General features: G+C 45.3%; 1 protein-coding gene across 3 annotated transcripts in view; it reads right to left on the reverse strand.

Moving 5' to 3' along the window:
- Arnt2 (aryl hydrocarbon receptor nuclear translocator 2) overlaps window positions 1–24,953 on the reverse strand; it is a 163,779-nt gene that overhangs the window by 79,627 nt on the left and 59,199 nt on the right. For all 3 annotated transcript variants that reach the window (XM_031387232.1, XM_031387230.1, XM_031387231.1), the window contains exons 4-5: window positions 22,046–22,259; window positions 18,515–18,728 (exon numbers count right to left, since the gene is read on the reverse strand). In XM_031387232.1, coding sequence (XP_031243092.1) covers window positions 18,515–18,728; window positions 22,046–22,259 — 428 coding nt within the window. The remainder of the gene's footprint in view (window positions 1–18,514; window positions 18,729–22,045; window positions 22,260–24,953) is intronic.

Genomic DNA, 24,953 nt, shown 5'->3' on the forward strand with positions numbered 1-24,953 from the left:
GAGGAGGAGGAGGAGGAGAGAGGGATATGAGCGAGCTAGGAAGTGGTTCCTGCCTCCAGTTCTTACTTCTGACTTCTCTCAATGATGGTATCACCTGGAAATTTTAAGATGAAATAAACCCCTTTCATTCCTAAGCCGATTTTGGTAAGAGTGTTTTATCACAGCTACAGAACGCACACTAGAACAAGAATGAAGAGGGACATTTAGAAGTTAGTCTTAGTGGAAAAAAATATCTTACCACTGACATACAAACAAACAAAACAAAACAAAAAACAAAACAAAAAAAACTGTTGGAGCACAGAGTAAAGGAAAACATTAATTTTCTGTAGCTTATTATTATGAATATGGTACAGTCACCCTTCTGTCTGTCTGTGCCCTGGACAGACATTCTCAATGATCTTCCCTCCTTGGTCATACCAGTAGGCTTTACTTTTCCCGTGAGGAAACTGAAGTCCAGATACATTCAATAACTCAATAAAGATAGTTCCATAGCTCAGGAATAGGGAATTGGGCTGCTACCCGCACAGTCCAGTCTCTGCATAAGAGCTTGATGCTCCATGACAGAAGGTGAGATAGAAGCCATCAAACAGAAGCAGATGGGCAGTGAAGGGATAGAAGGTCAGCCATCTGATCTGCAGGGCACTGTGGCTAGCTGTGTCTGTTTCAGGATCAGAGACCTAAACTAGGGAAATCAGGCTTTGGTTTGATTTGGCAATTCTTTCTGTGTATTTGTTTATTGCTTTTTGATTTTTCCTTTAACTTAATAGAGTTGTTTAGATCATTCCAGTCTGTCTCAGCAGTTCCTAGGCAAGTGGGGTCAGGGAGGTGAAAGTTTGCATGTCTATTTGGGTGGAGTTAAAGAAAGAGTTGTTCTCTCAAAGTAGGCACAGTTACAAGTGCAACCACACCTTCCTGTTTTGCCTGTGGTGGTCCAGGCTTTTAGCTCTTACACTGGGAGTTAGTTTTCATTCTCAGAATATGGTACTGTGAGCAACAGATAATCCACCCAGTCACCTTATGCAAGGTGGTAGTAAAGAAAGAATCCAAGTGAGAAAAGAGCCCCACCTCACAGATGCTAAGAAGCTCAGGCTCGGGCTGCCTCCTGGCTCCTACTCAAGCCTATCTGCTCATAGACGGGGCTTCAGTTTATTTGTGGGAATAGAGCATAACGGTATAAAAACTCTTAAAAACTAACTATGCCATGGATGCAGTACCTGCTCCCAGGAGGGAACGGAACACAGCTGGACTTGATCACTGAGGGTTCAAGTTCATGTGAGTTCAGTTCTGCGGGGGGTGGGGGGGCCGGTCAAGTGGGTGGTTAACACTCACACGCAGTTAGAAAGCTCCAGCCTTCCACTGCAATGTTTTCTGTGGCCCAGATGGAGTTGTTGGCTGTACCTGACAGTCCGTTGGCCTGACCTCCTTGCAGGCCAGCACTCACTAAGAACCTGCATGGGCCACATTCAGAGATTCAGCTTGCAGGAAACACTGGGAGACCAACTCGAAGCTGAGGTCCTAAGAATAGAGACAGCCTTTCCTCCTCTCTGAAATCCTTGCTCTGGGAAGAAGGTTCTTCTCTATTGTATCCTCACCAACACACCCAAGCTAATCAAGTCTTCAACACTTCTCTATTCTCAACCTACATCAATGGGCTCCCCTGTGAGGATCTTAGAATGTGAGAATCAAGGCACAGAGTGAACTCTTACCAGAATAAGCATCCACCTCTACCTATTCAATTTTTTGGCAGGATTTGGTCCTGTGAAGCTGTGGATTAAAGAACTTGTTTCTTTACTTGCGGTTGGCTGGGGTCACTATGAAGGTACTTACAGATTCTATCAGCAGTGTCTATATTGAAATTGGTGGGGTGCTTTTTTGCATAGCTCTTGCCTCCTTTCCAGATGGAAAACTGTGAACCCACATAAGCAGTGGGTAAGCTGTTGTAGGTATCTGACTGCCTATATAATAGGTCTCAGATAGCTCTATCCAGAATCACAGCTACCTCCTAGAGAAGCTACAGTCACACCTGGACAGCAACTGAATCACAATTCCAAGGTGTTCTTGTGCATGTATATTTGTCCATCTGTTCCCCGTTTTCTAAGGAGCTTTTGAAGATCTAAGACTCCAGCTTCTAAGGACAATTCTCTATTCTGATCTTTCCTTCAGCAGCAGGTGTTCTAAGCAGCACACGAAAGCTAAGCCCCTGACCTCTCAACAACCACAAAGCACCAGACATAGGCCCCTCCTGGTACCTGGAGCACCAAGTAGCAGATGCAGCTCCTCTAGCTTGGTTCTGTGTGGTAATCCAGGCAGAGGAAAGATGGTAGAAGCCGAGAATGGCAGGTTCTGTACGGCATGTCTCACTGGCCAGCTCAGAACTGAACTGAACTCAACATAGTATGACTTCCTGACCCAGGGGGAGCTGCCATGGACTGTCACATTCTCCCAAACAGCATGAGATGCTGGATGCTGTAGTGAACAGGAGAGAAAGTGGTGCTGGAAGTATGGTGAATTTAGTTAGGAATGGACTGACAAAAACCAGCCTCATCTAAAGCAATGGGCCAGGAACATCCCATAGGATAACAGAAGAGCTTTCCTCAGAATAATACTATCAGAAGAGAGTACAGAAGTTCACGAACCCGTAGAGGGTAGGTAAGTAGCAGGGATCTGTGATGTTCCTCCTTCCAATAGAAACCCTGAAATGTAGGCTACGGTGCCAGCATGAGGGCACAGTCCGGAAAAGCAAGATGTTGTTCCCATCTAACCGTGAAATAACTCAGCTGGAGCTGGAGGGCAACTAGGAGGAAAGTCTGTGTAGAGGGCAGCATGGGCTCAGAAAGAATGGAGACAGTGGGGATCATTGGCAGAGGGCATCAGGGATGGAGCATCCCTGTTGGAAAGCCCTCTGAGCTCCACAAAGGGTGGTGCTAGAAGGGAAAGAGCTCCAAAGTGTGGAAAAGCTGGGAGAGGGGTCTGAGAATGAGACAAAGAAGTCCCGCTGGCTGGAGATTGGAGAAGGAGCCAGTCTCAGGATGGCCAGAGCTACACACAGAAACATACACTGTCTTGAGGGAAAAGAAAGGTAAGATTTCTAGAAGGTTTTACACACACCCCCTTACCTCTCCCTCCCTCTTCCCCTGCCCCAGGCATGTGATTCTTACAGTCCCATTCACACCTTCATATTGTTAACAATAGATAGTGAGTGTGCCTTGCAAAGGTCAGAGCATAAGATCAGAGTAAAATCTCTGAACTTCTTGTGGGAAGTTAACACAATTTGCCTTTTAGCATTTATGCATAAGGTCAGTTTTAGAAGCGTGAAAATTTGTAACTTGAGCATTCATATCCAGTCTATAAGAAATGGCTTCTGGGGAGATGGGATGACTGGCCCCCATGGCACCTTCCTCTCAGCAGAGCAATGTACCGTTACAGGTGTAGGACTGCGGTTCATATTAGGAGCAAGTTCGTGGACAACCACATTGCTCATCCTTCTCTTGCTGATCACAGGATGTGGTGCTAGGGTCTGGCTTAGACTCCAGTGTGTAACAATGGAGTAACAAAAGAAAGAAGCTCTGGTGAGGCTGCTGATCAGGTCTGGCAAACAGCCACTGATGGCCCCTGTCCCACTGACACTCAGGAGGAGCTTTCCTGCCAAGCAGTTTGGTTTGTATTGTCTGCCCTCAGTCCCTCACCCTCCATCTGGGAAAGGTGCTAATGAGGTGTTAATTAGCAGGGAGCAGGCAGTAGATGGCAAAACAGGGCAGTGGCAGTCTGCAAAGAGCATCAGAGAGCAATCATCCCATAAGCAAAGTATAGACTAAGACTTGGGAGACATCTCTACCAAGGGGCAGGGAGCGCCAAGGGAACAGACCGTGCCACCTCTGCCACCTCAGCAGCTGAGCCCCTCAATGCTCAGCAGAGTCCCGTAACTCTTTCCTGTGTTTGAATTCCAAACATAATGTGGAATTAGAGGGATGCCTCCTGCTGCAGCCTGCCGCTCTGCTACTCATTATAGAATCATCACCTCACAGTTCCCCCATGGCTGGCACCTCTTCTGCTATTTAATCTTTAGACAAGAGAACAAATTCCTCATCCTGTTTAGAATATGTTGGAGTGTGATTTAAAGAAATACATTCCTCTTGGGGGATCATGCTACAAAAATGCCAGAAATGTGAGCCTGAGGGTTTTCATTTCAAGGATAAATGATTGTTCATCCAGGGCTGAAGACAGCCAGGCTGATGGACGGCAGGAGGCCAGATTGTTAAGACGTTTGAAAAGGCAACTTAAGGTCTGGACTTCTCTCCTTCATGATTTGCTAATGACATGATTAAAAATATCAAAATACCAGGAAAACCTACTACACCCATGAAGAAGAACACTGGGAGGTAATTAGATCAGACAGACACTGAAAAATTTCTGGAAAAAGAAGTGTCCCTGGGATGGGATGGATATAGGAATGAGCTGCAGTGTAGTGTGGCAACCTCTCCATGTTCATGCACTTCACATCTGCAGATTCTATACATCACCGGTCAAAGATACTATAAGAAATGCATCTGCACTGATCTTGGGCATGCTTAATTTTCCTACCATTACCTCTAAACAACACAGCATAGTTACTATTTACAGACTATGCCAATCTGTTTTCTGTTATTATAACAAACATGTTGGAGTTCATCAACTTATAATAAGATGAAATCATTTAAGTTCATTCAGCATTTGGGTTTTCTTTCCCTCCACTCTGTGGTAAGGCAGCCCATCATAGTAGAAGTGCACGTGGAAGAAACATGTTCACTTGGTAGTTAAGAAAATAAAGATTTTTCCATCCACAGTACCCTTAAGACCTCCCACTGGGCCCCCAGTCTTAAAGGTTCTACCAGCTTCCAACAGTTTAAGCTTTGACACATGCACATTTGAGGGACACTTATGATCCATACTCACACTGAATTTACATTTTATTGAATTTAGTAAGCCACCTAGAGGTTATATAAACTACAAAGGAGGATGTGTGCAGACTACAGAACTCATTGTAGGGCATTTGAGCATCCCTACCGTGGTCCCTAATCTGACTGACCTTAGAGGCCCACAGGTGACTGTATGAAGGAATTGCATGCCAGGGAAAGAAGTAAAGGAGTCTAACAGAAGTGTTCACACTCCAAACAGGAGAGGGAAAAGAGGAGTCAGGAAGCAGGGGCCTAGTGGCCCAACGCTCAGGGCAGAGAGGCCAGCTGACCTGCTAAGGTAAGGAGGAAAGGTTCGTTTAGGCTGCATCTGAGCACAGGGCTCCAGTAAGAGGAGTGCATGAGGAGCCTGTTCCCAGCCAGTGACTTGGACCAACGTATACACCTGTCTGTTGCTGTAGCCCCTAGACATTTGTTCCCAGAGCTTAAAAAAAGTCAACCTTGTTAAACATTAGAAACTTAGGTTGCATGAAGAGAGGAAGAAGGAATATTCAGTACATAAGAGAAAGGAACTAATGGGCATGTGTGCAAGAAAGTGGAACCACTCTTCCTCTGAGGCCATCAATTCTACCAAACAATAGCTCTCAACCATTGGGGAGCCGTAAGGGACAGGGACCCCTGAGATACTTGGAAAGAGCCAAAGACCAACTCTCCCAACTTCAGTTGTCAAGGATAAAGTGAAAGGAGAGGGCATGAGACAGATGCCACACACACACAACTGATGTGCAAAGGTAGTCCAGGGAGAGAGGGTGGGCCTCATGGGACTGGATCAATTGGGCAGCACACGCCAAAGAATGTCCCGTTTAAAGCCTGCCCTGAAGATTAAGACAAAAATATTTGTGGAGTCACCTTGCACAGCACTTCTAATAGTACATAAATATTAGTTCTTATTCTTAGATTCCAAAAACGCATTTCCTTCTCAGCAGCCAGGAAAGCCTTTATCTATAAAAATGCAAATTAGACCATGCTAACATTTTTCTAGGGACTGTATCTTGCTCTATGAGTAAATCTCAAATGCAAAATGGCTCTCTGGGGCCATCACTGGCTGTCCTGTCTCCTCATCACACTCACAAAAACTTCCCTTCTGAGACTTGCTAATCCCACAGGCTGACCCTGTAAATTATGAATCTCTACTCTCTGAATCATTTCCCTGCTCCACATCTCCAACATAGGAGTTAGGGTCCCTGTTCTTATCATAGCATCCTCTCCTTTCCTCTGAGCACACACAGCCTTTTCATCCTGGGTTTACCACATGACCATTGCCCAGTCTCTCTGGGAGTTCTACTGTGGATGATTAGCATGTCTAGTTTCCAGCTGCATCTTCCATTTCCATCAGAGATGTGTGCTAATAATTTGTGGAATAAAAGACACATTGTGGACTGCAAAAAAAGAGGCCCTCCTCACTCATGAAAAGTGGGTACTAAGCCTCAGGGACTAGACTCAGTCACAGCCCAAGGTGTTGCCAGCCACAAGAAGAGTGGAGACCAGAGAGCCCCATTACCTCAGCTTCAGTCTTAGCACACCTGACACTTGCTCTATCAGATCATCTTGAGCAAACTTCGGCAGGCTTAGGTCTCACCAGCTCTGCAATGGGGCTCTCTTGCCTTGAAGGACTTTTCAGATATTCCGCAGAGGTTCAGCAAGGCTTCTTGTCCCAGGAGGACTGGAGTGTCCCTCCCCCACTTGTTATGGGTTCCCACCTGCATTTTCTTCATGACACCACTTAGCCTGAAGCTGCCCCTCTCAAGCCTGAGGTCACTGGCTGCTTAGGATAGGGTGGCCAATGACTTCCTTGTTCCAACTAGGGCAAATTATGTGCAATTTATACTTCTGACCCCATTCATGCAGGTCATAGCTCTCCTGAACCTCGTTTCTTTTCTGACCTCCCTGACCTTTCCCTGTCTAGCCTCAACACATAGCCCCAAGAGTGTTCACATACCTGTGTGCAACTATGTGTCTAGGGAACTCTGCTAAAGATAAAGGTACCAAAGACAGGAAAAGGGAAGCTGAGATATGGCAGGCATGGTCTTACACCAACACTGAGGAGAAAGTAGAGGCTTAGGGAGAATCCCAACCTTGCTCAAGGTCATCTAGCAGAACTGAATCTATCTCTGTAGCCCCTGCCATCAGCTCGCTGATGGTCTGCAAGTCTGCCAGTGTCCAGCTCTCCTTAACAATACAACACAATGTGCTGTTTGAGACAGTGGCAGATTCATGGGCTACAATACTTAGTGTGCTGAATACAAACATACTGTTCTAAAGTGGAAATGGCTCTCTCCCAAGGTGGCTAGCTTTGTTGCTACCTACATTCAAAGCCATGAAGCCATGTCACAAGCAAGTCATAGAGGGAGAGATATAAATGACAGGCAGGATTGGCCTCCATAACCTCACTATATAGAGCTCTTGTGATTCTCAGTCCTCAGAACATGTGCACTGGGTCAAGGTTAAAGAACAACATTGTAAATAGCTCACTGGGGAGTAATTTATGTCATCACTCGAAGGGGAAAATTGCAAGCCATCCATGCATCTTTCCATTGGCTCAATGCCTAAGCACGCAACTGGCAGGGAAGGCTTTTTGTCCGGGTGTAAGCAAAGAATTTACAAAAATAAAGGGAAAACTGGATGCAGATGCTTTCTTCAATTAGCATTCACTGAAAAGGCAGTGAAGAGGAAAGACAGAGCTTATTCGTGAATTTCCATTTAACCATTTGCCTTGGGTCATGCCACTTCAGGGGGAGATGTGTGTCATTCTTTGGTGAGGCTGGAGGAAACTATTTTAATTTTCTCGAGCATGCTGGGGTTTTGCAATCAAGCTATTTTTAGCTGAAGGCTGTACAAAGACTGACCATCACGTGAGGTTTTTAACCAAGATCTAAATCATAGCACCAGGAAGCAATGATTCAGTGTCTCTCAAAACATTCCAAACAACTCGAAATAATTACATCTTCCTGAAAACAATACTATTCCTGGGCTATTTTTTGTCATAGTTTCCTTTTCTAGAATGTGTAGGGGGTGGTCTGGGGACTCGCTGCTTGGGTATCAAGGTTGAGATGAAAGAGACTTCGTTAAGAAGTGGAGACTCTGGCAGTGTTTAAAGAGCAGATGCTGTGGATTTTCTATCATGCTATACATCTTTAACATTCTGTTTCTTCTAGCCTTTTCATCTTTCTGAATTTTCTCTCCTAGATATTGGAGAGATTGGACTGTACTCTATTGTGGTCTCTTTCCTTTTTCTTTCTTTCTTTCTTTTTTTTTTTTTAGTTGTTCCCAGAGATTGTATCGAGATATGGGAATTCTTAGATTCTGGTTCATGTTGGAACCAGAGTTGCTTTTAAAAATACAGAGGATGGGACTGGAGAGATGGCTAAGAGGTTGGAAAAACTTCTTGCTCTTGCAGAGGACGAGGACTTGAGCTCAAATCTCAACACTGATGTAGTGGCTTACATCAGACTATAACTCCAGTTTCAGGGGATCTAAGGCCCTCTTCTGTCCCCAAAGGCACAGGTAGGCATGGGTCTGAATCTGCTTCTGCCAATGCAGACACAGCAAAGTTGAAGGTCTGATCCAAGGCAGGGGGAAGCGGGCTTGGACTGGTACATCAGATGGTGAACTGAATCAGAACAAAGAAGGACAAATGAAGACAGACAGAAGTCCAGCCTTAGAACTCAGGCGACTATGAAACATGAGCAAGAATCCTGAAGAGGTAGGCTGGCTGCCTGGATCTGACAGAGTCTGGATTCCAACCCCAGCAGACCTGATCAGAGTAGACAAGAACATACTGCTTTTTATGCCAGTCTATGTTAGGTGTTCAGGCTGGGAAGACATGAAGAGGGATCAACTAAAGAACAGCAGGGAGATTGAGCAGCATGGCTCAATCTATATCCCATTCCCAGCTGAATGGACACGATGCCAAGATGCTGAAGCAAGCTAAGTTGCATGCCACCTCCAGGACTGCAAGATTCATTCTTGGGATTTTGATAGTGTTGACTCATAGAGCAGTGGTTCATAGATATAACAGTAACAGTCCTGAATATGCTTATCAGCAAGCAAGTCACATTGCAGCTGAGTTGATCTATGCAAAGAAGCTCACGTTCAGGGGACCAGCAGTAACCACAACACACCTCAGGAGGGATTAAGTTCTGTGAGTGGATTCAACAACAAGAGCTCAGGGACACCGAGGGGAGTTTCCAACTCTATCTATGGCTAAAATCACTTCTAGTAGAAACAATTTACCTGTGAGCACTCAGATCAGCTAATAGTTGACAAAAGACATTCCTATTTGGACACAAAAATAACTAGAGCCATTGTGTCAACTCCTCTGATTGATTTTTATATTCAAAATTCTCCTGAATATAACCTCTTCCTTCTATCCCCCCCTTTTAAAACCTGGATTTAATTTGATTTTATACTCCCTCAAATTCACATCCTCCCAGAATTGTGTACCTTCTAAATATCTTAAATAAATCTTAACTAAAATAAGTTCTTTTTAGATATAAAAAAATCATACTGGGTTAAGGAAGGTGTTAGTCCAACATAACTGGTGTCCTGATAAGAGGGGAAATAGAGACTGAGATACCAAGTAATGTAGGAGGCACAGACAGACCAAGAGGCTTAGAACAGATTTCTACCCAGAACCCACAGAAGGAGCCAATTAAGTTCACACTAGTCTTTCAGAATTCTGACCTGTAGAGCTAAGAGAGAAGACATCCCCGTTGTTTACGCTGCCTTAGATTTATGATCACTCATTATATTAAACAGAGGAAAATACCCACACCCAGCTCCAGCCTACATCATCTCTTTTCCCTGGATAACTCCCACACCTGCATGAATTGAATCCTCCCATCTGAGCTAACCCACCACACTTCCTGAGATGAAGCTTCTGTATCCTCCTGAGATGAATTCCCACACAGCCAGTCTGGCTTTCCACTCTCATCCTCCATGCTATGGCCACAGTGAGCTTCTCACATACAACAGGGACACAGGATCTCTTTGGTTGGAAACCCTGAGATTCTAAGGTGTAGGGGGTCATGGTGCTCTGGGAATATGTACTGCCTCCCTTCCATTGGCTATCTTACCTGATTCACCCTTGGCTTTCTTGACATATCTTACAAAGCAGTTTTCACCCATGGCCTTCTCCAACCCATCTAGACAGGTCCAATACTGTGTTACTGGCTTTCGTTGCTCTTGAGGACCTTACCCTATGTCCCACCATGCTATGTGAACTAAACATGAATTCTTTTTCTGGTGTCTGTTCCCCATAAACTGTAAAATCCCTAAGAGCCGAGCTACTTGGGTTTAATTCATTACCATATCCCTAACACTTAGCATAGGAACATGATAAAGTTCATTAGTACTTGGTGAGCTTGTGTTTGACAGATGACTGAATGAACAGGAAAGGATGAGAAGTCCGGCTTCTTCCCCTGTGTTCCTTCTAAGCCCATGGTGACAAGACACTTTGAGGGGACAAGAAAAGAAATGAAACAGATCAAGCAGGGACATTTGGAAAGCCACCCATCTATGTTAGTGGTTCAGTGCCATTCTCAATTATTCTGAAATGAATGAAATGCTAGTTTCCAAGCATCATGGCTTTCTCACAGATTAACTCTGAAATGCTCTCTATTCATCCTTAGGAAATACATTGTTATCAGTATCTACAGAGGAGGAAGCGAGTCCATCTGAGTTAAAATTCTCAAGGTAAAAAATCATGGGCTGCAAATGTCACCAGGGCCAGATGATCAAGGGCAGGATCCTCCACCTCCCCTAACTGCCTCCCCATGTCCCCATGCCTGCCTGCTCCTCATCCCGTTTGGTCCCATGCTTGAGTCTCGCTGGATCACCTCAGGTGACTTTTGGCAGCATGCAAGGAAGGTGGCCCTGCAGGAGACTGTAGCATATGCAGAAACACTTCTCAGGCTCCCTTGTCTATTGTGACACCACCATGATAATGAACCCAGAAGCTCAGGCTGGAGCTCTATCCAGATTCAGGAAATCAATTTCAAAATAAAATATGAGAGAAAAGCACAAACAGTTCCGGGGCATCGGCGTGCCATGTATTCATGAAGCAAAAACAAGGCAGGTTGTGTAAATATTTAACGAGAAAGGACTGGACCAGCTCCAAAGAAGCATCTGGGATGGAAGGCGCTGTGGTTTCCAGTGGGAGTGTCTCTGCGAAAGGCAGGCCAGCCGCCGCTGCGGTGCTCCGCTCTACACTTGTGTGCACTCACTAGGCACCTCTGAAAGCCCAACTGCAAGCACTTTCCCCGAAGACCGTGTGTTTACTACACAGCTGGGCAATTTTCAATGGCTGAACTCAAATAAACATGCTTCCCTAACCATTAAGACATTTTATTTCTCTTTCAAACAACTGAAACTTAATAACAGTGTTAATAGTTGAGATAAAATCCAGAATTATTATTTTTTCTTCTGTGTTACCTAATATGGCAAGAAATGGACTGCTGAGCGTGTTTAGGGTTTCAGATTCTGGCATCAGTCCAAAGACTAAGTCGAGGTATTCCAAAGAAAATAAACTATGTATCTGAAAATATGGTTTTCATGAAGTTACCTTCGTGACTGACAGTTGGAAATACACCATCTTTTTCCTGAACTGATACCACAGGGTGGACTGCATAGTTCACAGAATTCCTGTGGGACCAATTATCTGCCTTACATTCTTCCCCTAAAGGGCCCAAGTGCACGGCTCAGTTCCACATGCTCTGTCTTTGCTCTCTCTTGTTAAGTGTTACCAAGGCGGCCCAGCTGCCTTGGGTGGACTGAGACTGAATGTGACAACTGCCAGCTATCTTCCCAGGACCACTCATCCTGTGCTGTGCACTGTCTCTGCCTGGCCTTTGCAGCACCTGGCAGCAGGCCTTCAATGAGTCTAATTCAAAAAGTTCCTAGAAGATTCAGGTGCTGATGGTACATAAAACACTCCTGCCAAATCTCACCAAGACTGACCTGCCCGGTACCGATAAATGTGAATAGAGTTCCAAAATTAACTAGAAACTTCACGAAGTGTTCTATCCCCGGCTCTTCTGAGGTAGAACTTAAACTGAGGTCAAAGAGCCTGGCATGGTCAAGTATAAAGGTGGCCCCAATCTGAGGAATTTGGCAAAAAGTGACAAAATAGTGTCACTGAATTGGTAAGTCTCAAAGATCAGTGTGTATCTCAAGGACTGGCACGTGAGTTGACAGACTGCTGGGTTGTCGTTTCTGATTTTGTGAGTGCAGGGTAAGCTGAAACTCATTTCCAGCGGGTTCAAAATTGACGCTCACATAGCTGCTTGAGAACCATACTGAGAATCACTGCTGGAGACCACAGAAAGGCAGTGAGACACCTGGACTGTCTGCTTCCGTCCCACAACTCTGACACCATCTAACTCTCATGTGTGCTTGAGCCTTCAATGCTACCCTGACCTGCCTGGAAAGAGCTGCGGTGCTGGACTGATGGCTGGCTGTGCAGGGGTATTGGAGGCAATCTCTATGTTGGGGACTGCAATGAAGCAGAGCAGGCCAGAAAATGGCAGGTTCTCATCTCTCTTTTGTGCCTAAGACTTATCACCTGGTCCAGGTCTCGTCCCCAAACCCTGGGTGAGGAGTATATCTGTCAGTACTTTGTGACTGAATCTGGTATGCAGTGTGGGTGGTTATTCTCCACAGTGCATAAAAAGTGCCATAGAAATGTAAGTGGATTAATTATAGGTATTAATATTTCACTGTTAGGGGTGGATGAGAAAATGAAAGTCACAAGCACCTAAAATCCCACAAGTGTCTTCTCTCCCAGACAGGCTGGGAGACTCTCAAGTGTATGTGGCATCTTGAAGCTCTCATGGAAAATGCCTGATAAGAGGCTGTGAGCACAGCTGGCTGAAAATGGTTCCCTGGTGGCCGGCTCTCCGAGCAGCTATCTGTGCCCGGACAGGAGCCTGGCCAAATACTGTGATCCAAGATTCAAAGCATCCCTGGACTTCAGCAAAACTCAAAAGGAGATAGGAATGTTTAATCACAGCTGATTGGGGTAAGTGACTCATTCAGAGGGGCTTTCCAGATAAAGCCTTGGGGACCAACCTAGCTTGGGTTCTCCCCAAATTATCACAAAGAATCCAGGCTGCAACAGTTGGGCAATGGGGTTTTACTCAAAAGTAGAAGCTGGGAGGTAAGGAGCTGGAGAGGATGATCCCAGGGTGAGCTTCATCCCGTGTGACCTGTCTACAGACGTCTAAAACAGGTATTCATGAATTAATAAGTAAGTGGTCATTGAAAAAGGAAGGAAGGGAGGGGGAAGGAGGAAGGGAGGGATGAATGAAGGAAGGTAAGTTAGTAAGTTAGTTTACTCTTTTCTTGCGCCCACTTCTACCATCAGGCAGTCTATTTCAAAGTTACTCCCTATTCCAGCCCAAAATGCTGACCCAATTACCTGAATGCAGGAGAACCCTGCAGATCTCTAACCACAGAAGGCAATGCAGGGGACATGGCTCAAATGAACTTCCGCTCGAAATGCCCACAGATTAACTTTTCCCACATCCTCTCTCTGGTTGGAGAACAGAAGCCATTCCTCTCAGGGAGGTGCTGGGGTCATTGGCAAACGGCCTGTTGTTTCTGCTCACCAGGATCAAGGTTTTCCAGAGTTCAACCACCCGGCAACGCTGAGAGGATAGGCTCCATCCTCGTCTCCTGGGTGGAGTCTGCGCTTCCCCTTGCTTGCTTTCTGAACCTGCTGCTTGGGTATATCCAGTTACACCTAGAGGGCCTGTTGCCACCTGGAAAGCCCTGGGCCTTTCTATACCCTCCCCAGTACTTCCCCACCCAGAGTGACTGTTCAGATCGCTCAGAGATCTAAAATGGTTACTTCTGCAACTCCCTTAACTACAAGGTACTTTTCTGTTTCCACCACACCTTCTCCTCATCAGGATCACCTTATACACGGCTGCTTGGCATCCCTCCTTCCTCTGAAGAGTCACTTTGGAATGGTAGAGGGAGAGGGGCAAAGACCTGGAACAGTAACAAGACAGGCTAGTGTTGTGTTGACGTGTTGTCTACCATTCCAGAAGGCAGCAATGGCCTTATGGAGGAAGTAGGTGTTGTGTCCAATAACCTATATCAGCTACTAGTTTCAGTGCTCATGGCTCTGAGTACAGTGTGGGTACACATGCCCTGGATGCAGAGGCTGGCCTCGAAACCCAGCTCTGAGTCTCCTTAGCTCTCAGGATGAGCCAGGGCAGGACAGACCAGAGGAGTCTAAACTGAGCTAAGAAAGGCAAGCCTGGAACACTCACAGAGACCCTGGCAGGAAGCCATTCTGTGAGTTAGTTGCTGCACAGCCAGAGGCCTCAAGCCCAGAACTACATGTAAATGTGTGATGTTGCTTGAGAGCACCGCAAGAAACAAAGAAAAGCTGGGATGGGAAAAAAAGAGAATCAGGATCAATTCACATTATTCGATACAGTTGTGCTTCATAAAGCTACTGTGGACACTGGGTGAGTAAATGCTGAGCCACTGCTCCTATGAAAAGGCCAGGGCTAGGTTCCTGCAAACCTCCATTCATGTTTTTGGCAAGCAGTCAGTACAGTGCCTGATTTTATGAGTTGGTCTATTGAAAAACACATCGCCATTCAGCATGTACTGCCAGTTGGTGAACACTGCACTCAGAGACATCAACTAGTGTAACTAGTGGCTGAATATAGGTTATTGGAGACACCCCACTTCCATCATTGCTGCCTTCTGGAACAGTAGTAACAGCATTTTAGTGCAGTGCTGGCCTACTGTATTACTGCTCCAGGATTTAGCCCCTCTCCCCCTTCTATTTTCTTAGTAGTGGATTAGATTCTATTTGGAAACTTTAGATGAGAGAATAAATTCAGAGCTGGAAAGAGCCTTAGGAATCTCTCTTGTTCTGGGAGAAGAAAAAAGATAACAGAAGAAAGGAACTTCCCAAGATCACCAAGAAAAGACCAGCGCAAAACGTAGTCTCTCAGCTCCCTTTCTGTGGCTATGTCTATTTTCAACATTGCTGTTGCCAGCTTCATGAGGGTGCCATCACTGACTCTCAATAAGATTAGAGTCCAGCACTCATTCACAGAAGGACCAAACCACTGCAGCAATCCACACTTCTGTGGTGCTTCCAAGACTCTTCTTACCACCCTTGGTCACACCTGACTAGCTATGGAAAGATTTAACTCAATAAAGAACCCCACTATCTCTTCTAGATACCACATTTCTGTAAAAACATCACTTTCTAGGTGCCTAGGCCAACAGAGCAGTCTGTACATCTGTGCTGGCTCCTCTGTTCCTTCTCTCATTGTGCAAACACAAAACATTCCCTCCTCAGATTATGTTCAGTACAGAAGGTGCTGCAGGCCCAATGAATGGGACATCCACTTCCTAGGAGAGAGATTTAGAAGAGGGAGTCTCCTTTAAGGGAGGGTTTGTCTGTTCTTAAGATACCAGCAGGCCTTCCCTAGTTCCCTGACCCTGCATCTGTCACCATAACTCCCCCAAGTGGCCCGTATTTATTTATTTCTGACCTCAGATCACAGAGCTTCATAGACAGAATTTGAGACCCTTGTCCAAGTAATCCTTAAGACTATTTAATGAAAAATTTTATATTAAATGCACCCTTTGGATGTTCAATAATCAACCTCCAGTCTGTCCTGGGCACCAACCAGTGAGGCTCATGCCTGTCAACATGCAGCCTGGCTGCAAAGAGCTCTTTCAAGCAGTGTTCCTCAGCTCAACAGTCTTGTGTGTATCCTAGGAGAGGCCATTTCACTATGTGACTCTATAAAAGAAGTCTGGGCTTTCTCACACCCTAAGGATCAGGACCCACACATCCAATCCCATCTTCTTTTCAAGAGGGGCCAGGCTAGCAAGAGAGCTCAGAGATCTGACTGTCCACAGCGCACTGGGAGAACAACCATACAGTGCTAGCTCTGGCTACTGTGACTACGGCTCACAATCCCTCCAAAGCCATCCCTACTCAGCCAGATACATAAAGATTTCACACAGAAATATCCACTAGCCTCTGATGAGTCAGTCGGTAGCACCTTGGCTTGAACCTGCACTACCTTTGGCCACCACTTCTCCTGCCATCTGGGTCTCCTGATGGGTTTGAAGAAGCCACATCCTGTGGCCAAGTACAGAGAATCTGGGGAAAACCAGTTCTTTCCAGAGGAGGTGACTTCAGCTTTTAAACCAACACTTCCTGGCTTACTTCTTTCTCTCTCACAGTCCCAAGTGATGAAATGTACAATCTGTGCTCCTTACAATGTCAGCCCAGCAGGGAGCAACAGTGTCTTCCGGAGTCTGAGCTTGCAGTGTTCTTTATGATGAGATGGCTGAGACACCATTCCTATCCCCATGCTAAATCTCTATCCATAGATTACCAGTCCTGAAGAAAACAACTCCTTCAGAGACTGCAAGGTCTGCCAGTTTGGACACCACTAACTTTGATTTGATTCTAAGTGTTATGGGTAGAATTGCTACCCACCCTCATTAATTCATAGGTTGAAGTCTTAACTCCCAGAATGTCAGAATATGACTGCTTTTGGAGTATGGCTTTTAAAGAAGTAATTAAGGTAAAACTAGGTCATATGACTGGTATCCTTCGAAAGACTAGGAATGTATACAGAAAAAAGATCGTGGAGGAGTCAAAGGGAAGCCTCTGGAAAGTAACAAGAGGTCCCTAGAGAGGTAACCCTGCTGACACCATGATCCTAGAGGAAATGAACTCAATGTTTGATGCAGCTTGGCAGGTTCACATCCTAATCCCCAGGGTGGTGGGAGTAGTAGGTCATGAGCACGGAGCCCTTGTGACTGTGACAGTCCTTTCTACCCTATGAGGATATAGCTAGAGGCACACAGGAGCCAGAAAGTGAGCATTCATCAGACATATTTACTTTCAGCTTGATTCTAGACTTCCTAATCTCTAAAACTCTAAGAATATATATATAAACACGAATATACATATAAACAAGAATATATATATATACATATATATATATATATATATTTCTAACTTGTACATCTGGGTATGAATGTGAGTGCAGTTGCCTGCAAAGGCCAAAAAAGGGCACTAGATCCCCTCGAGTTGGAGTTACAGGCATTATGAGCTACCCAATGTGAATCCTGGGAACTGAATTCAGGTCCCCTGGAAGAGAAGCAAGTAAGTGCTCTTTATCACTGAGCCATCTTTTCAGCCCCATATCTACATTTAAATATGCACAGCTCATAGTAGTTTGTTTCAGACGAAATGGCCTAAGAGACTGAGTTTCCAGCCTCCAAACTATGAAAGAAAGTCAATTCCTGCAGTTGGAGTTATCCAGACTATGAGATGTGCCATAGAGGGCTGAGGTGACTATAGTGAACAATGACTCACTTATTCACTAGGCTTCTGCTGAGAGGCTACTACATGCAAACCATCAGAAGTTAGCACTGTACTAGATATAAATGAGAACCCCAGCCACACACAGTGCCGTCAGGGAGGAATATATCACAAATGTGTGTTATAGAAAAGAATGCAAATACTTTCATAGAACACATCTATAACTTCAGTTATGAAAATATACATTTGTTCTGATTTGACTGATATGTTAGGGAACAATTGGAGAAAAATGTGAGTTTTGTGTTTGCTTACCCACGGGAAATAGTAGATAAACACAGAAAACTGCACCTGGCTGAACCTAACCACACAGAGAGCCACACCACTCACATATCCTGGACAACTACAAAACTATCAAAAGGAATCTCAACTTACCATGATTATCTACATTTGGTGCTAAAACTCTCTAGCTGATTTCTCATGGCTGTCCTGGTGGCATTTCATGAGAACACACAGGTGACAACATCTTCTGAGACCCCTTTCCTCAACCAAATGTGTCCTTTTCTGGGCCAAGAACCATGCTTAATAATACTTAGGAATTTCCACTTGTCACCTAAAATCATGCTGGCATTTTCTGTAAGTTCCTACTTTTTCTTATATCTGCTATGGAGTATTTTACTTCCAGCCCTCTTTCCCCACTGAATTCTGCAGATCTAAATGCACATTTTTGTACAGAGAAGTGATTTTGAAGAAAGGGTCTGTTATAGTAGAAATGACTTACTTAAATGTTTCAATAAAGAACTGTATTTCAGGTGGTTAAAGGATGGTTTGTAAGTGATGGATAACAGTGATACATAGAGAACATATGGGTCTCACTAATGTGGCAAGATCGCCTCCTGTTGGCCACATGTACTAATTATAGGTAAAATACAGAATAAAAGTGACATTCTAAAAATTGAAGATACTGTGAATGAAGCCATACAGAACTAAATAAAATACATCACCTCACCTTTAGGATATTTTATGACTTATAGCTTCCCAATGTGTTTACCGGAAGATTTTTTTTTTTTAAATTGAAACAGGGTTTCTCTGTGTAGCCCTGTCTGTCCTAGAACTCACTCTGTTGACCAGACTGGCCTGCCTCTGCCTCAGGAGTGCTAGTATTAAATATATGCACCCCACCACCACCAACACCAAAAGAACAATTTTTAAGCTCAAACAGCCACACCAAGAAAGCTACACTGACCTGTCATGGAGTTTTCTGAAGTGCACAGCTGTTCTCTCAGTTTCTCCACATCATCAGGGTGCACCTGCTCATAGAGTGTGCTCCCAAACCATTCTGACTGTGGCTGGTTCAGGACAGGAGTGACGGAATCAGACACATAGATTACTCTCCCTGTCTCGGCTGCCACCACAAACAGAAATCCATCAGCGGCTTCAAGGATGAGATGCTTTAGTTCCTGGGGAGGAAAGGCCATGGTTAGCAAGTGTACTAACATATCTAGATCAATTATCTTGTCTTCAACTTCAACTTTCTGCATGTAGCTGCTTATTGTACAAGTGGTTGTGTTGAAGAACATTATTTCACCCGTTTAACTTATTTTTTTAGAAAAATGAACAAACCTTGTACCATCTCTAAAATACACTGTCTTTTCTTGGAGAGAGTGAGCAGGGATGTTTCCAGCATAGAGAGATGAGAGAGCAGGCAATGATAATCAGGAGTGGCTGAGTTGCCATTTTCCTGAAACACTTCCCTCGTTTAGTGAAACTGCAGTCACGATACTGCAGAAGGGCCCAGCACCCTGTGCATGGCAAGAAATGTCGTAGATAGGAAGGAAGGAGGGTGGAAAGAGACAAGAAAGAGTCTTCCCTCGTGTGGGAACATTGCACTCTTGTTCCTCTTGTTCCTTTTGTTCTTGCATGTGCCAGCTCAATTCTGGCACTGTATATGAGGCTATCCCCTTACTTCTACATGTCTGTTGGAGTTCCAGGACTCTGAAAGCTCTTACCAAGCTCAGCACACCAAGACAGCACAGGAAGCAGCAGAGAACAGTGAACTAGGCACATCACTGAACACTGAGAAGAGGCTGCTGTACTGGCCTCTTCTTACCAGGCTTACCAGACATATGATGGTCATTAAAGGCACATACGTGTTTTGGATTGAGAGATGAGCAGCAGGTAGCCTACTGTCACCTCAGGGGTCACAAACGAGGCAACTTTGATACAATGAGATATCCATGCCTAAAAGCAGCTCAGTTGTAACTATCTACACCCTTTCTCCTCAAGCTAAATAAAATACCTGGCCTGCAGAAGGTGTGAAGCTAACTTCCACAAACACCAGAGTCTACCCACCACTCCAACCTCCTCAGTCACTGTCCAGGCCCCAAAGAACAAAATCATCCTCGGCGGTCAGCAACCATTCTCCCTATCCGAGACTGAAATGTTCAAATGCAATCTCACATGCAATGGTTACCACACAACAGTCAGGGGCACCTGAGAGGAATCAAAAGATAGAATCCAGAGCCTCTGGTCAGAGTGATGTCCTGGTGACCAAGCCCTAGAAGACCCTGGTCTTCTGGGAACACAGCCTAGGAGGAACTTTGTGGTGTTATGCAGGCACTGACTGGGAAGCAATTCAAACACATCCAGCCTGGGAAACCAGGGTGGATGCAGATGGCACAAGCATTTTTCAACCAAAAGGTTTGCTCTGTGGATTTCCCATGTGCACTTCTGTATCCTGTGTCTCTCAGATGTGTCTGTGGCTCTAAGAACATCAGCATTTTTATTCTCTGTTTCAGGAAAAAAATCTTCCCAACAGGAAGATCCTTGTGAAAACTGGGGTAAGATGTGTGGGGGAGGAGAGAACTCTATGTCACTGGAGGAAGCTGTGTGGCTTTGTCTATGTATGTGTTTTTACCGTTTGCAAAGGTCTAACGGGAGAGAGTTGCTTTCACTCATCTCTTCCCACCCTCTCTCTTGAGGTTCATCATCTGAGAGCACATTGTTCATAACTGGCCTTTCCTCATTTCTCCTGTGAATCAGTATGGGTTTGGGAGTAAAAAAGACCCCATCCATGTCCTTCCTTTTAGCTTTACAACTCTGGCATGGTATTTAATGGCTTTGGCTTCTGATATTCCAGAAAGCCTTTCTTTCAGCGACTATTTTGGGGGTTAAATGAGCTTCTGGTGTACAGGGTTAAGTAAGGGTTTGCCACATAGGAGGACTCTGTAAATGTGCATGTGACCAAGAGAGAAGCATGGACAGGGCACAAGTTGCTTTCTCTCTGCAGTCTTCCTGTAGTCACTTAGAGTCCTTTTGTAAGGATTAAATAAATTCAGGGAAAACATTTATAATCCTGACTCTAGTGTTAGTACTATTTAATTCCCAGCAGGTCATGCCTCACCATTAATCTTCATTATAGAAACATCCCCATGCTAAATAGTCTACAGAGGGATGCCTTCCTCAACACATTCACTGGGCTGGGGGCTAGCATGCTTTTCATTTTTATAGAGATGGGAATGAGGATAGAAGGCCGTACCTGCACCACCAGGCTCTCTATCTAAGACCAAACATGACTGCTATCTTCTTCCTGAAACTCTCAACATGAAGGACAAAGTGAGCCCTGGGAGGATTGAAAGGGGGTCAGAGTAGGTAAGGCACCTGCCAAAACATCTGTGCAGGACAGAGGGCAATGATGCTGGTTTATTTTCCTTGTTCCTCTACACCTGCTGTCACAACATGGAAAGATGCTCTGCACCGCACAGCTAATGACCCCTTGTGCCTTCTCCACTCTCCCTCTGCACACACCATGCCTCTCTTAAGAGTCCCTGTGCTGAGCTCTTTTGTGCTCAGTCCATGATTCCCTCACAGCCTTTGTCCTGAGCACAGCCTCTGGTACAACCCAGTCCTTTCCTCTCAATTTCATTCTGGCCTCACATTCTGCCTTGTTAAACACTCCATTACTCAAGATTCCACACATGAGATACTTGGTACTTTCAAATTAACACCTTTGACAACCATGTAATTTCACCTCTTTCCACCAAATCCATCAGCTCATTTATCTTAGGAAAGCTATGGAAACCAGAAAGTCAAAGCTTTATGTTTAGTTAGACAAGTCAACTGAAGCTGATGCTCACTGTGATCACCAAGTGAAAGACAAGGATTCAGAAGACAGGCCTCCAGGCTCACACAAACCCATTTATTGATGATGTGTTGCTATCTCATGCTTTTCTTCTCCCCAGTTAACATGGGTGTAAAAACATGGCTCTAGGGAAGCCTCGTAGACCAGTCTCCGGTTCCTTCTCTAAGCAACTAACCCTGGGAAATTCTCTAAGCTTTGATTTCTTCACCTGTCAAACAGATGAAGAGCAGTGGCTTGTCAGCTAAAGTAAATGAATAGCACAGAAAGATGCAACTTGGACCAGGACCATGCATGCCTGTAGACGATACCGTCACTGCTGTTGTGACTCTGATGGCATGGCTATCTCGCTACCCTTACATAAGGATTATGGTATCACTGCCATCTTCCTGCATCAGCATGCTCATCACATTGTGTTTTAAGCTACTCCTCACTGAGGTTTATGGAAGCTAAAAGAGCAGATGATAGGTAGATCTGCCACTCTTGAAGAGTACTTCCTGATGAAGAATGGAAGCCAAATTTCTTGCCTTCACCCCTTCCCCAACTCCATGCTCCTACATAACTTATCTCAGGCTTGTGACCTTAAGGATCTCTCCAATCCCCACTGGCCACAACACCAGAAGAGGAAAGCTGGGGTACCTGCTCAGTGAGGAAGGAAGGCTTGTATGCGCCATCAGTAGATTTGTTGCCAGTGCCCCTCATGGACTTCATGTGCGAGACCGCCATGCGCAGAATGGTCAGCTTGTCTGGCTTCCTAGCCAGTGCACTGCAGGTGGGAACCATATCCGAGAGTTCCGTAATATATTGAGTCATCTTGTTCCGCCTGCGCCGCTCAATCTCACTGTGGTTCTCTCTTCCCAGAAAGCAAGAGGTCAGGGGGAGGGAAAAAGAGAAGGATCAGACCAGGGGCCGGTCAGCAGACATTGGGATAAAATAAAACCCTGTTAAAATGGGATAGCCAAATTCCTGGACCTAAGTCATAATGGCTCAGTGCTTTGGGTAGTTGTGGACTAAAGCCCTGACATATCTGTGAGCTCATGTCTATGTGTGCGGTGCAAGGACCTCTGTGGCCTCCTTCTCTAAATACATACAGGCCCTTCCGAAATTACACACACACACACACCTATGGGCTTTTCTGGAACATGCAAAATTAAGACCAGGGAAGACGGAAGATTAAAAGTTTCTAGCAGGCTTTCGGTGTACAAGCATGATCTTAAACATGAATGTGTGGATACACATTTACAAATGTAGCTCCTGACTACTTATCCATGTGGCTTATTGCCCTCATGACATGAAACACTCACTATAAGATAGCCTCCAACTTATACTCCTTCAATTCTTTGATGGTGATAATCCATTCAGTGGACACTGTACCTCAAAATACATAAAGCACCCAATGATGACCCACACACCCATGCTCCTTTTACCTTCAATACACTCAATATATCTTATGAATCCTTAGCACCCTACTATAAAGTAGGGATGTCTTGGATGCTTAGCTAGCCACAAACTGATGTGAGTGTTCTCATCTGGCTAAAGGTTGTCCAAGCCAGGCTGAGATGCTTAGCCAGGGCTGTATTAAATGCCTTTGTCTTTAGCAATACCTTCAGCTGACAATGGGCTTGCAGTATCTAACACATCGCAAGCTTATTATTCTTTGTGTCACTAAGGAGACCGCTGATGATGCAGATTCACTTCATATAAAGTTGTGAACATGCCTTTCTTTTTCACTCAGTGTATTTCCTGCAGCATAGTAACAGAACAGGTGTGATCCTGGCTTATTAACAAATAATCAATTAAAAAAATACTTCAAGGAACTACCCAATTCCATTTCTGGGATCCTTAAAATGGAAAACCCCCAGAAGAGCTGGGAGAATATTTCTGCCTCGAGTTATTTATTACCTTTAGGCTCAAAAGAGCGTAACAGCCAACCTCATCCAATATACTTGGTATTCCCTGGGATGAAACAGAGTCTAAAAACACACCTCATGCTGCTGCTGCTGCTGCAGAATGGAGGGCTTTCTGGCTTCTTTGGGAAGGAAAGTAACACCAACAATAAGAAAAGATCCCCAGGCAAGGATGCTCCACACACTGCATGTTTTCATCAGCCTTACACTCCAGGAAGCGGGACAACATGACGATCAGGCCCAAAGGTATGACAATGAGCATGCTGTGTGTGTGCTGAGAAACACACAGAGAGAAACTCTGTAGAAACAGCAGTCCCTGTGGTGGACTGGTGTGAGCCTTCTGGAACATAATTTCCATTCAAGAGTCCTGAGCCAGCCCCACAATGGGTAGAGGATGGCAAAGAAAACAAGAAAGCCTAATATGGTCTTCAAGCAGCAGGGACATAAAATAGGGATGTAAACATCCAGACTGCACAGCAGAACCCAGAGGTGTGATCGGATGCCATGCTCAGAAGGAAAGGCCTCGGAAGGTAAAAGGCAGGTGAGAAGAAGACATAGAAAGGAGAGACTAGAAGGGGTTAGCGACAACGGGCAGAGTTAGACCTCTGTGGCAGCAGAAAAAGGAGGTGTGCTCTGGGGAGAGGGTTTATCTCGGGGGTCAAAGGAAGGTCTAGGATTGGGAAGAAGCATCGAGCGAGGAAGAGACATTCCGGTAGGAAAAGCAGACCTGGTGCAAGAGGAAACTGAGGAACTTGGGAAACTGGGGAACAGGCCAGACCACAGTGAGAAATCTAATGGGCCAATGGGCCACAATGTTGTGGCTGACAGAGATAGATGAGCCATGTAGGAGAGAGGAGGAAGACAGGCTAAGACCAGCAAGCAGACTCCTTAGGCCAACCCCACCCAAAGGTGATTAACTGGAAAGATGCCAGTGAAGCAGTAATGTTCTCATTTGTAGGAAAGGCTCCCCAGGGTCAGGAAAGTCTATCTCCCCCAGGCATAAGTAGGCAGAGCTTCCTGAGTAGGGGTAGAAAGAGTCAACCAGATAAGAGGTTGGGGTGGGGTATCTACAAGCCAGATAACTTGATGCAGAGGACTGCTAGCTCTTGAGGACAGGCAGGAGTCTTGCCATGGAGATACCAGAGTCCCTTTCCTCCTCGCCTTCCACAACCACAAAGCCAGTCATATAGTGCAGACCATGTTCTTCAGGTGGACATTTGTACAGGAGGCCTGAAACAGGGAGAGCTCCCAGAGGTGATAACTCCACCTTGCCACCTTCCTGGGGCCACTCAGAGGTGATACTCTAAGAGTTCATGGGCTGATGATGTAAGGAGAAGCCAGACAAGAAGGTCATGCACTTCTGAGCAGAAGATGATTCATGCAGGACCCAGAGCTCCCTCCACACCCCATTGCATGTTCCTGTGGAATCATGTAAAACAGGCTTCCTCTCTGTGCAGAGCAACCCTCAAGGAGACCCTGCCGCCCCATCTGGAGACTCACTCTGACCTTGGGATGTCCCACAGCCCCACACACTTCTCTCTGGGTCCTCTTCTCCCCTCTCCCCAGTCCATATTCTGTCATTCAGCACCCCTCTGAATCATAAGAACACAATGTCTCCTCTGACTTATCTCTAGTCCAGC

The sequence above is a fragment of the Mastomys coucha genome, unplaced genomic scaffold (genome assembly GCF_008632895.1).
Source record: "Mastomys coucha isolate ucsf_1 unplaced genomic scaffold, UCSF_Mcou_1 pScaffold21, whole genome shotgun sequence".
Classification (NCBI taxonomy): domain Eukaryota; kingdom Metazoa; phylum Chordata; class Mammalia; order Rodentia; family Muridae; genus Mastomys; species Mastomys coucha.